Source organism: Anopheles coustani, chromosome X (genome assembly GCF_943734705.1).
Source record: "Anopheles coustani chromosome X, idAnoCousDA_361_x.2, whole genome shotgun sequence".
In the NCBI taxonomy this organism is placed as follows: Eukaryota; Metazoa; Arthropoda; class Insecta; order Diptera; family Culicidae; genus Anopheles; species Anopheles coustani.
Window position 1 is genome coordinate 14,888,351 of NC_071290.1, and position 12,728 is coordinate 14,901,078.

General features: G+C 48.0%; 3 protein-coding genes and 1 pseudogene across 3 annotated transcripts in view; 2 read left to right on the top strand and 2 right to left on the bottom strand.

Moving 5' to 3' along the window:
- Window positions 1-98: 98 nt before the first annotated feature.
- Window positions 99-1,996, top strand: LOC131269096 (epimerase family protein SDR39U1). Its single transcript, XM_058271415.1, has 2 exons — window positions 99-406; window positions 671-1,996. The coding sequence occupies exons 1-2, from the start codon at window positions 388-390 to the stop codon at window positions 1,543-1,545; spliced, it is 894 nt and encodes a 297-aa protein (XP_058127398.1). The 5' UTR covers window positions 99-387; the 3' UTR covers window positions 1,546-1,996.
- LOC131269095 (nudC domain-containing protein 1) lies at window positions 1,948-4,368 on the bottom strand. The gene has a single exon (XM_058271414.1). The coding sequence runs from the start codon at window positions 4,161-4,163 to the stop codon at window positions 2,328-2,330; it is 1,836 nt and encodes a 611-aa protein (XP_058127397.1). The 5' UTR covers window positions 4,164-4,368; the 3' UTR covers window positions 1,948-2,327.
- A 414-nt stretch (window positions 4,369-4,782) lies between these two features.
- Window positions 4,783-6,417, top strand: LOC131269621 (probable rRNA-processing protein EBP2 homolog; annotated as a pseudogene).
- Window positions 6,418-6,528: 111 nt separating this feature from the next.
- Window positions 6,529-12,728, bottom strand: part of LOC131269337 (chaoptin) — a 29,773-nt gene continuing 23,573 nt past the window's right edge. Inside the window, exons 2-10 of the mRNA XM_058271688.1 lie at window positions 12,443-12,676; window positions 11,462-12,369; window positions 10,579-11,380; window positions 9,260-9,334; window positions 8,531-9,166; window positions 8,086-8,444; window positions 7,904-8,018; window positions 7,287-7,837; window positions 6,529-7,217 (exon numbers count right to left, since the gene is read on the bottom strand). Of these exons, the coding sequence (XP_058127671.1) occupies window positions 6,920-7,217; window positions 7,287-7,837; window positions 7,904-8,018; window positions 8,086-8,444; window positions 8,531-9,166; window positions 9,260-9,334; window positions 10,579-11,380; window positions 11,462-12,369; window positions 12,443-12,676 (3,978 nt within the window). The 3' untranslated portion in view covers window positions 6,529-6,919. The remainder of the gene's footprint in view (window positions 7,218-7,286; window positions 7,838-7,903; window positions 8,019-8,085; window positions 8,445-8,530; window positions 9,167-9,259; window positions 9,335-10,578; window positions 11,381-11,461; window positions 12,370-12,442; window positions 12,677-12,728) is intronic.

Genomic DNA, 12,728 nt, shown 5'->3' on the forward strand with positions numbered 1-12,728 from the left:
CGAAGAATTCAAACTCACTGCCCACTGACAGCACTGTTTTTGCTGTCAGTTTCACGCCGATGGTGTTTGCTGTCAAAAACAGCTGGTGCGCGGCCAATAGTTGGTTTGTTTATTTCTCTCATCGCGGTTGCACCCGATAATGCAATCGCAAAGTTCGTAGACCCCCAGCAGCAGTTTCACGGGTTGCAGAGGTTGAGGAAAATCTGTGCAAGCAGTCACATAATTGTAATATACGATATATTCTACACGCAACCAGGTGGCAACTGTCAACTCTCAAGTTACTCCTCTATCAACCGCAAGCAACGTTTTCATTACATCTCCCAAGCCATTACTCTTTGGTAAGAGAAAAAAAGCCGCTGGCATAGGAGCACATTTTCGGCACAAATTATGTCGCATGTAGTGATTGGTAAGTACGAATGAATTGAAAGTGCAAATGAGCACATACACGGTGTTCGAGGGGAAGGGGGAATTAACAGAGAGCAAAAGCAAGTAGCCAAAAGGCGGGGGTGATGTTACTTTTCGTAAGATGCATCTCCCGGTTGCATCTAAAATCGATCTATTGCGTAATCTAGTGCCTAGCATTTTTTCAAAAGTACAAATAAAACTTACGATGCGTGGGTGCATCTGTTTTGTTTCCCCCCGTTCTAACCGTGTTTCGTGTGTCTTGTAGGTGGAGGCACCGGCTTCATCGGACGAAGGCTGGCGAAAACGCTCCTCGCCGATGGGTACGAGGTAACGACGATCTCACGCATGCCCGGCGTCAAGCGCATCAGCTGGCATGAACTGGAGAAGGAGGGCCTTCCGAGCGGGACGACCGCCGTGGTCAATCTGGCCGGACAGAATGTGCTGGATCCGACACGCCGCTGGACGCCCGGCTTCAAGCAGAACGTTTGGAACTCACGCATCAACACGACGGCAGCCTGCGCCCGGGCAATCGAGCGTGCGACGGTCAAGCCGAGCGTGTTCGTCAACATCTCCGGCGTCAGCCACTACCTACCTGGCAAGGAAAAGCACACGGAAGAGTCGAAGGTTAGCGACTATGACTTTATGTCCCGCCTTTGCATCGAGTGGGAACGGGCGGCGAACCTTTCGGACAACTCCATCTGCCGGTCCGTTCGCATCCGGAGCGGGGTCGTCCTAGGCCGGGACGGTGGTATGATACAGTCGCTGATACTGCCCTTCTGGTTTGGGTTCGGTGGACCGGTCGGTGACGGGCGGCACGATCTGCCCTGGATCCACCAGCAGGACCTGTGCAGCTTGATCAAGTTCGCGATCGAAAAGCCGGAAGTGAGTGGGGTGCTGAACGGGGTGGCCCCGGAACTTGCGACAAACGCCGACTTTACCAAAGCGTTCGCCTCCGCCCTCGTCCGACCGGCCCTTTTGCCGATGCCCATCTTTGCGCTCAATCTCATCTTCGCGGAAGAGCGAGCGGTGTTGCTGACCAATGGCGCAAAGGTCGTTCCGCAGCGGGTGCTCGATTATGGCTTCCGCTACCAGTATCCGGATCTGAAGACCGCCTGCAAGGAGGTGGCCCATTTGTTTTAGTCATCTGCATCTGGCCGCTATGTTTGCATTCACACCTACGCCCGAAAGTGATTCGTATGTAAGCTCATTCGTTCGTGTACGATTATGAACACCTAAACTAAGAGTAGTAGAAAAAACGACATTTAATAGGAGGAACAAATACCCATCTTGTGACATATTTGTACAACTCGTACGAGTTTGTTAATGTCCTTCCACCGTGGTCAATATTGTAACCCTTTAGAGGCACAATGTGGTATTAGCAAGAACATAATTAAACATTCAATTTCCTGACAAAGAAGGAAGGATTCATAAAAAAACCGTCTCGTTCTCCTTTATCTCCAAACTATCAAATACAACTTACGATTTCGCATAATCGTTGCGAATAAATTTTATTTTAAATATTTATTTCAGTCAAAAGTCACTAGCAAATTTATATAGTAAAAATAAAAATAAAACATTAAGAAAAGTTTGTGTTTTCAATAACACACAAACATTTTTGACGGTATTTGATTAAGGGGACGTCAGGGACACGCTGTCTATATAAATTATTATTTTGTTCTACAAATCGACCCATTTCAAAACCAAAAAACCGCACTTATTCCTCAAAGGAGAACAGAATACTATGGAAATTAATTTCATACCCAATCAAATTTTTCATTATTGTTTCACAATGCATCATTTGATTTATTTGCATACTTTTTTAAATCCTGTTTGAGCACCGCGTGCCTTTTATGAAGTCATTTTAACGTTCAGTTCGTTGGTCTTTATAGAACGGTCCCAATAAGGATGATAATGATGATGGTTTACTCCTCGATGCCCAGTTGGAGGGTTATCAGCGCGGTTTCGGTCATCAGCAGCGTCACCTCTTTCTCGCAACAGATGCCCAAAATTTCACCCGCATCGTCCAAGCTGACCAGGCGCTGCTGGCCGAGCGAAACCTGCGGTCCGTTGCGATTCCGTAGGCCAGCGCCGGCTCCCCCGTAGCTGCCCTTGTAGATGAACAGTCGCCGCTCGGACTCGCAGATGACGGCATATCCGAAATCGGGCGAACAGGCTAGAAATTTCTGCTGGCGCTTCGACGCCTGCACGTACCCAAACGCGTGCAAAGTCCCCTCGTGCTGCAATTGGCAGGCGTCCGGGCCGGCCTGAGGCTGCAGCTGCCAAAGGCACGCGTCGACGTCCTGGCGTAACACGATGGCTGCCGGTTGGCCTGCCCGAAGCGTTACACTGAACAGCGGGGGCACACTGCCGAGCGAGATGTGATGCGACACCTGATGGCTTTCGGTTGCGAGCCGCTCCAAAGCGAAGTATTCTTCCGCTTCACCCGCCTCGCCGAAATCGCAGTCCTCTAAGGCTGCATCAAGACTGGAAGCTGGCGGTAGATCGACCGCTTGGTTCCCGTCACCTGTCCCACCACCACCGGCTACTTCATCGGGGCTACCGGGAAATAAGAACGGCCACATGACGCCAGGCGCTTGCTTCTGCATTGTGATCTCCAGCATCTCGCTATCCATCGTCCATACGGTGCAATCGCCGTCGATTTTGGCGAACAGTTTTGTTTCTTCAACCACAGCGCAGCCGTTCGCGAATACACACAATCCGTCCGAGCTCTGCTTTGTTTCCACTTGATAGTGAACACCTTCTTGTCGGACGAATTTTATGATCACTTCATCCAGCGTTTGGTGCCACTCGAATGGATACTTTTCATACGCCTGTGGTTCTTGCAGTGCCGTTTCGTTGGCTTTCGCTGGGGACTCAACGTTCGGCTCGACCGGACGCTCCGAGTCGAACACGAAGCGGAATGGTTTGTCGCTTGCCAAAAGCAACCCGCTGGCACGATAATCCAACGAACAGTAGCGGGGAAATCCGCCACCACGCAGCAGACGGGAGGCACGGAGAGTCCATTCTTGCGCTACTGGCGGTTTTTGGCACCCAGGTGTTTGTTGCTGCTGCTGCTCGAGGGTTAACCAATAGAGCAACGTCTCCGATTTACGCTCCAGATGATGTTCGACTTGCATCATAACGCAGTGAATTTGTTTCTTGCCGTCCTGAACGAGAAACCGTGCGTCGAGAAGCGTAAAGCCACCGGCAGGGAATCCGCTGCTGCTATCATCTGCGGCCGGTTGAAACACCCCTCGGGCCTTCCAATCGCGTCCAGCCGTTCGGTCGTCAGTATCCAGCACCCGGATGGTGCCCCGTCCATCGGAAAGCAGACAATACTTCTCTGAAGCGAACACCAGCGAGCAGTTGTACGGGCCAGCAGTTTTACTTTCCTCGTCGGTCGCTTGATCTCCCTCCAGCGTGAGCGGTTCCGTGTTGGTGGCAGGCAATTTATACACCGCGCTTATTGGCTTCAGACGGCCGAGCGTTTCATCGTAATGCACGCGCTGCACCATGCCGGAAGCGTCCACGTAGTAGCACTGCCCGGTGGCCCACGGGTCCCGCATGAGATGATTCTGCATTCCGAACAGTCGGGCATGGTAGTACGAGAACTGTTGTTCGTTTGGCCGCACACGATGGGGTCGGTTGTGTTCGGCCAACTCCATCCGCAGCACCGGTATGGGGTCGAGCGAAAGTTTGTATCCGTCGAAATTTGCTTTCAGTAGCCTCCGATCAGGCCGCAACTCGATGTGTTTCATTTTGTTTTGGCAATTATTATCGGCGACAGTAATAACCACGTACTGATGCCGGCTCCTAGCAGCGTATTTTTCTGTCTCGATATTCTACGATGCTTTTAACGTCACGCTGTGTCATCGAAGTGTGCCGAACAAACAAAACAAGACTGCAAAATCCTCAAAACAAGACGGTTGCGAATGGCCATGATGGTTGTGATTGAAGACATTTGTCTTGACAGCCATCTTGACTAATGTCAAGTATCTTCTGTCATTTGATGATAGGCGGCTTTCATTGCAAAACAAACATCCGCCGTGTTTTTAGGTAATATTTTACCTAAATTGTTGTGAATCTACCGAATTAACTGGTTTGTGAAAAAAACAAGAATTGAAAAGACTGGCAACATTCATTATATATTGATATGTCCATCAACATCACAATCAAACAACTACATGAAACAAAATGCTGATGGCAGAAGCACCGGTTACGGTAGGTATGCTTGCTTGTGTTTCCTTCAGCAACATCCTCCGCAATAAGAACCATTAACGATGTTATGCGTTTCTATAGGCCACAAATGATTCCGACATCGCAGTGTCTGCTTCCGATGATGAGGTTAGAAGTGAGAGTGATTAATCTGGTTTCTCAGAAGAAGATGATTCCGACGACGCGGTAAGTAGGTGATCTTAGGTGGCCAAGAGAAATCTTGCAATTTAGTTGCTGTTACATATCGATTCGATTTTTTTCGCTTTCGTTATTAGCTCCGTGAACTGTTTCTCAAGAATAAACTAAAACCGGGTCTGAACGTAATACAGAAGGTATCTCAGGAACCGGTCAAAGACAATGAAAAGCTGATGGCAGCCTTAGAGGTGATCAAGCACCCCTTGGCTGGAGCGGATGGATCTGGTAAACAACCTGGCACCACTCACAACAGAGCTAGCGATTCAAATCGAAAAGCATGAGCAAAAGCATGAAAACTAGTTCAAGGGCAATCGCCACATTCCGTACGATGAGCCCGAGCTCGATCCGGTGCTGAACGATTTCAATCGCGAGATTATGTTCCACCGGCAGGCTGAGCGACGTGACAAAAATCCGCAAAGGTAAGCTGACCAACCTCGACTTCTTGGACGGGGACGACGATGACGGCCCGCGCGGGGACTATCGTAAGTCGGGAAAACCGAAGCCCAGCAAAAACCAGGCCGCCAAGTTGAGCGGGAAACGGAAGGATTCGGTGGCCGGAAAAAGGGCATGAAGCGGAACACGCGGGAATCGTGCATCGATGATGGGAAGCGCAAAAAGGGCCTTCTGGTGGAAAGGGTAGCGTGGCTAAGAAACGGCCCGGCAAGTCGCGTCGTTCGCAAGGAAAAAGTCAGAGGAAGTAGGTTACCGCGAAGAGGGCAGAGTATGTGATCATTTATTTGCAATTATATTTGTATTGTAACGATATTTGTTAAGTGTACAGTTCTGCATCATGTTTCCAGCGCTATCATCTGCGGCCGGTCGAAACACCCCTCGGGCCTTCCAATCGCGACCATCCGTTCGGTCGTCAGTATCCAGCACCCGGATGGTGCCCCGTCCATCGGAAAGCAGACAATACTTCTCTGAAGCGAACACCAGCGAGCAGTTGTACGCGCCAGCAGGCCGTGCCCGTCTTGTCGAAAATAAACTATAAACTAAGCGTAGTATAAACTAAGAAACGCTGATAAGCTTATGATCAAACTCCGAAAGCATTGTCCCTAACTTAACTGTAGTGATGTACTTTTGAACCATGAGCAAACTAATATATTATATATAGTCAGTTAGGAAAACATTTGAGAATTGAAAGCGAGTATGTTTTAGACAACGGACACAGCTAAGCTAATTCATTGTTGATGGGCAAATCAAATAATTTATTCTCAAATACAAAGACCCAAGCTGGTCCTTATACTTACATAAAAAAGAATGGATAATGAAATGATAACGGACGCTTCAGCGTAGCTGAATTAGTAATGCCTTGAAATTAGCTGCTTCTCTCATTTATCGAAAAGCAAATTTGATGATTTTAAAACTAAGCATTAAAAAAGGGTACGGTGTTGCCGTGAAACATACCTGTATTGATGTATTACTTACTTTCATTGCTTGAAAACGCAGTGCTTTCCAAGGGCTGATTGAATTATAACGAGCATAGCCATGTCGTTATGACCGAGTAACAACGATGATGATGAAAAGCAAATATGATGGTTTTACGAGCAAACAATGTTTATTTGGCAAATAGAACATGGGTGAGTTACATGAGGTTTTCAATCGATAACGAGTAATTTAATAAACAGCTGTACACATCTGGCACGAATCTCAAAAAATTTTTTTTTTTTCAAGGAGAAAATCCTTCGAACTTGCTCAAAATTTCGAACATGCTCGTTGTTTTGGTTTGTTTATTCAAAGAAATAGCAACATGAACATAAAAAAGGCAGTAGATTACGCTGCCTGGAAATACCAAACGAATGGCTCTTGGATTGAACTATGCGTAACGGTTCTGTGTTGGAAATCCTAACCGACCCCATGTGCATTCACTGTTTCAACGATATTGAGTATTACTTAAAAGCATAAACACCAAAAAGCATAAATGCAAGCTAACGGCAGTTCATAACTCCTCAAGCTCAATATCCAGCTCGCTGCCAAAGTCACAGCCATCGTCAAGATAGCTTCCGACAACGACGGAACCGTTAGCCCCTGCGGTACGCTCTCCGTACAGTTGCTCGAGGTAGTCGTAAAATTCACTATACATTCGAAACAAATAGCGCATGAGTCAGAATAGCAGCACGACGAACACGAGGACAAATGCCACCGCCGGAACGATGCCTAGCCGGTTGGCTGTGCTGCCCCAACCGCATTCCAGATCCTTTTTGAGCACCTCCAGCAGTAGATCGTTATTTTTGTTGCTGCACCGTGCCTCGCGAAGCTCGTTCGCAGACATATCGCAATCGGCTCCTTTCGCGTACGCCAACGGGGTTGCGTGTTTGAAATAATTCGTTAGCGTTGTTTCTGTCCACGGCTGAGCTGGGCAGAGATATTGACGTCTCTTTCGCTGCCAAAATTCGATCCATCTACAAGACAACAAACGGTAAACGGTTAGAATAGAACGATACTTCGTAAAGTAAGCGGATTTCACCTACCCTATTTCACAATCGCAACTAAGAATACTTCCGCTGATGTGTAAATCCGTGAGAAAGACATACTCCGGCAGTGCTAGATAATGGGCAGTGTTAGGCGTTGGAATGCTCTGGAGAAGATCATTATCGTTGTCGATTGTCACCGATACGTTGCGAACCTGCTTGCCGATGTTGCGGAACAGATTGCCAGGCAGGGCAACTATCGACGTGTTATGTAAACGGAAATGCAATGTTGCCGATTGTACCCCTTTCAGCACACTATCCGAAAGCCTCGTAAAGCCAGTACCACCAAATGTAATGCTCTGCAATTTACGTGGCAGCATGCCTTCCATTTCTCGTCGCAAATCCGTTGCAGCGATCGTAATTGGTTTTGACTTTGGCACAGCTCCAGTTACGCCGGACGCAGTCGATGAGGGCGGTTTCGGAGCTTCTATCCACAGCTCGCGAAGGTTATTCGCATTCTCGAGTATTTTTGGTATATTGAAATTTGGAAGTGCCGGAAACGTGGATATTCTTAGGGAGCGTAAGTAATGAAGTTTATTTAGAACACCCGTCTGTTAGGAGAATGGAGAATGGATAATTACAAATCTTGAAATACGTAGAAAACATTTAAAACATACCTCGATTGAGTACAGGTTAAGATTTGCAATGTCGAGATGTTCTAGAGTGTCTGCTGCTCCCAGAAGACTTGTATTGGTAAGAGTAGTAATAGGATTACCAGATAGCGAAAGATGTCTGCAAAAAGATATATTAGAATGGCAATTAACAAAAAGCATAATACAACGACTGAATTCATACGTACTTGAGATTTGGCAACGAGTGAGTTATCAGCGGTACACTGGTAAGATCGTTCTCGGACAGGTCAAGTTCTCTTAACGATGTCATATTGGCTGCTAGCTCCGGTGGTATCGTTGGGAGATCATTATGTGAAATTTTTAACGAACGAAGTGAAGGATTCGATAATTCCGGCACTGAGCTGAGCGAAACATTTGCCAACCGCAGCTCGATCAAACTGTTCTCTAGGCCGATAAAGGCTCTTGCCATAACCTCCAGCTCATCGTTGTGGGATAGATCGAGAACCGACAGCCGAGGTAGCGTGGCAAAGGCAGCATCTTCAAGGCGCACGAGTCGATTGTGTGATAAATCCAACCACGATAGGGACTAAAGAAATACCGATTACAGAACAACCGTTTTTAGTTAATCGCAGCTCTACAAGTCATTTTAAAAAGGCAGCTACAACCACTTACCCGGAACTTATTGCTCAAATCGACGCTGTGTATAGCGCCGATGTGATTGTGGCTCAAATCCAATTCGCACAACGCCAGAGCGGCCATGTTCGACAGCGAGGTTACAGGAATCTTTGTAAACTGATTATGCGATACGTCCAATCGTTCCAACCCTTCGCTCAGCAGCAAATTGTCCGGCAAATACTTCAAGTTGTTGTGAGCCAGCTCGAGTATACGCAAACTGTACGCGTTCCGGAACAATTCGGTTGGAATTTCCGTCAGCGCATTATGGGAGAGTTTCAACACCTGGAGCTTCCGTGTGCTGCGCAGTGCGTCGTACTCAATGTCCGCTATCTGGTTATCGGACAAATCGAGCCAGTTCAAGTGTGGCATATTGCCGAAGATGTCGCGCGAAATGACGGTTAGCTTATTTTGCTGTAAAGCTAGTTTCATCAGCGATATCTCGGCAGGACGGAAATAACCCGGAACAATCTTGGAAATATTGTTGCTGGAAAAGTCCAACGATCGAATGTTTGAGTGCATAACCGTTTGCTCGCGGCTGCTGTAGCTGAATCCCTCGGTGCCATTTTCCACATCGCCGAGTGTTTTAATCTTATTGTGGCTAACATCTACTTCGAGTGCAGTCAACGATCCGACCTTAAAAAAGAGAGTAGCGAACACAATCAATCCAAGTGGTAAAACATTGTCATGTGGCACGAACGTGTGCGATTATATGTTTTAACTACTCACCTGGTCCAGGAAATCGAAATCAAACGACGGTAGCGAGTTGTAGGCAAGGTCCAACTTTTCTAATTCCGGCAAGTTCTGTGAAATTAAAACAAACGAAATAGTAAACATTCCATGACACGACGTAGAGCCCTACAACAGTATTTTTTGATGACAAAAAGCAACGTCTGGCATGATAAACAAACATCTTTACAAAATAAACAGTTGTTCCAACCGTGTTGACCGAGGAATCCTCAATTCATTTCAATACGACTCTGATAATTCTATTTTAGCACCCGGAAAACTCGTAGTGATAGAGGAGTACGATTAGAAGCTAGTGAAGTGTTTGCAAAACGTTTTCTCAGATGTGTATACCTGTTTGCTTGAAGCGCATTTCAATTATAATACATTTTGCTATCAATTCTTCAATCAGAAAACCATTCGTACAACAACATAATACTGGCAGACGAACCGGTTTGGTAAGTGTACATCCATAAACGCGATTCGTGCTGTACATTTGATACAATAATGTTAAACTTTTATGTATTTTTACAGACTACCAATGTTCCATGAACCACATGAAATCCTCTGATTGAGCCGATGGTGAGTTTCAAAGTGAAAGTTATAATTTCTGGAAAACAAGACTGCAATGATGTCGTAAGTAGTTGATCTTAGCCCACTTCAACAGTTCCATCCTATTGATTTTAGCTTAAGTTGGAGCGGCATGCATTGTTCCTCAAGACATACTTTAAGACTGGCCTGTAACTGATGCATAATTTATCCATTGACGAACGACCTCATACCGTTTACGCAGGATTTTACGATTCAGTTAGAGGATAAGCGCAAAAATTAGTTCAAGCTAAGATACAGCCGGAGAAAAGGTCAAGAAAAGGATCCGTGAGCCTTAACGATCATAAGGTCATTCGTGACCCAACAAATTCTTGTCGCATAATTCCTGTGGCAGAATTACAGCAAAACTTGGACAACAGGGATGTTTTGTACGGCCTCGAGAAGTGTACCTCAAATGCATACTATAGGAAAGCACAGTTTGGTTCACACTTGGCCAATCTATAGTATCTTCCCTTCTGAGGAAAACATACAATGAAAATGTTCATAAAAGCTTTAATTATGCAGAAAATGCTATCTTGAAATGTTTCCTCAGTGTGTACAAATGTTATTTCTAATGGAAAAAAGGATAAATATCCATAAACTTCTGCACTACATACATAAGTATTATAAAAACCTTCACTACCCCAAAAACTATACAAAAGAACTACTTGCGTGCAAAATGGTGACCGTAAATGAAATGAAAAATGGAAAACCGTACAACTATGTTGGCTTACTTGAAATGCTTCCACCGCGATCTTGCTCAGCCGGTTGCCACGCAAGTTGATCATCTTCAAACTGTCTAGGTTCATGAAGGTACGCTTTTCGATCGTCTCGATGCGGTTGTCCTCCAGGAACAATGCTTCGAGCTCCTCCAGGTCGGCGAACGTGTGCGACGCCAACAACTTGAGGCTGTTGTAGCGCAACGACACCATCATTAGTTTCGTGTGGATGTCCGCCTGGAACGTGCCCTTGGCAAGCGTGTCGATCTGATTGTCGTGCAGCTCGAGGCTGACGAGGTTGCGCAGCAGGTGGAAGCTGCTGTCGCCGACCTGCTTCAGCCGGTTGTTGCTCAGATCGAGCGCTTCGAGGGCGGTCAGCTTGCGGAACGCTTCGATCGGAAAAGTGACGAGCTGGGCGCCGAACCCATGCGATGCTCGCAACGACACGAGCGAGTGGCCGACGTCGGTGAAGGCGTCCGGCTCGATGGAGTCGATGCGGTTCTCGCTTAGATCGAGACGCTTCAGACCGCGTACGTGCGTGAACGCGTGTGACTTGATCACCTTCAGCGACGCACGGTTCAGCCGGAGGTCCTCGAGCTCGGGACTGAAGTCGACAAAATTCTCCGGCCCGAGACTATTCGACGGCAGGGAGGACATTGCCAACGAGCGTAGGTTACGCATCGACCGCAGATCGTCCAGCGTAACCGGCTTGTTGTCCTTCCCGAAAGCTTCCAGGCGATTCAGGTTGAGCCGGGCGAATGGAGACGCATTGCGCTGGTCCGCGTGTCGTAGAAGGTTATCCTTCACGTTGAGGTATCTGCAAAGGAAAAGCAAAAATGAACGTACTTTGTTTTTCCTTGCTTGTAGAAAACAGAACCGAAGCCCTCGGTATACCTACCGTAGATTGTCGAACCCTCGGAACAAACTTTCGGAGACCTCCGTCAGATTGTTGCCGGACAAATCGAGCACCTGCAGGGAATTTTCTAACCCGGAAAATGCATCCTCCAGCAGGTAGTCGAGTCCGCAGTGTCGGACGTATAGCTCACGTATCTTTGCCTGCCGGAAGGCGTTACTCTCGATCGTGCCGAGCGGGTTTCCGTCCAGCAACGTCACGTTGCAGGTGTCGAAGTGAGTGAAAGCAGCCGCGGGTAGCGTTTCGATCGCATTGTAGCTCAGGTTGAGCGAGTCGAGCGTCAACCGGTAGCTTCCGCCAGACCCCGCACCGGGCGCCGGTTGCTCATCATCGTCCTGCAGCAAATCCTGCAAGCGATTGTGTGCCAGGTCGAGTACACGCAAACGTTTCAGTCCGCTCACCGCGTCATACGGAACGTGCTGCAGCAGATTATCGGCCAGCAGCAGCTTGGACAGTCTGCCCAGTCCGTCGCGTAGCACGTTTGCGTCCAGCTGCATCAGTCCATTGCCGGAGAGATCGAGTGTCTCCAGGCTGGGCAAACCTCCCAGGGTGCCCGGTAAGAGCTGCGTGATGGAGTTATCGGCCAGAACAAGCGTTTGCAACGTACTTTCGATACCGCGGAATGCGTCCTGCTCGAGAGTGGTGATTTCATTGCCACGAAGGCTCAACAGACGTAGCTTGCGCATGTCGCGAATGGCGCGCGACGGTACCTCCACGAGCTGGTTGTGCTCGAGTACCAGCTCCCACAGCGTGCGCTCCAAACCGTGCAGGGCCTCGTCCGGCAGCTCCGTCAGTGGGTTGCGCGTAATTTCTAGTCGATACAGCCCAGTCGCCTGCAGAAAGTACGGTTCGATCTCGCGCAACCCTGTCCCGTCCATAGTAAGCGTGAAGAGCTTCAGAGAAAACGGGGGGAGAAAGGCAATCGAAATCAGCTCTGACTAAATGCCTACGTCACCTTGAACCTACCTTTGAGCTGTTGATCACCTTCGGCACGGCCGGAAACAGTACGTCACGACAGTGCACGATGCCGAGATCCGGTGCGCTTTTCGAGCAGGAGCAGAGCGCGTTGAATGCACATGGCGGGTGGCTTTGGGGTCCGAGTTCACGCGCGCGAGCCAGGGAAGCCCAAATCATCAGCCCAACCGTGATCAGCACGATTGTGTAGCCGAACTTGAACATGTACTCGAGACCAGCGTCTCCCTGCAAAGTGATAAAAACGTTGTGGTTAAGTTACGCTAATCCTTTTCCTTCG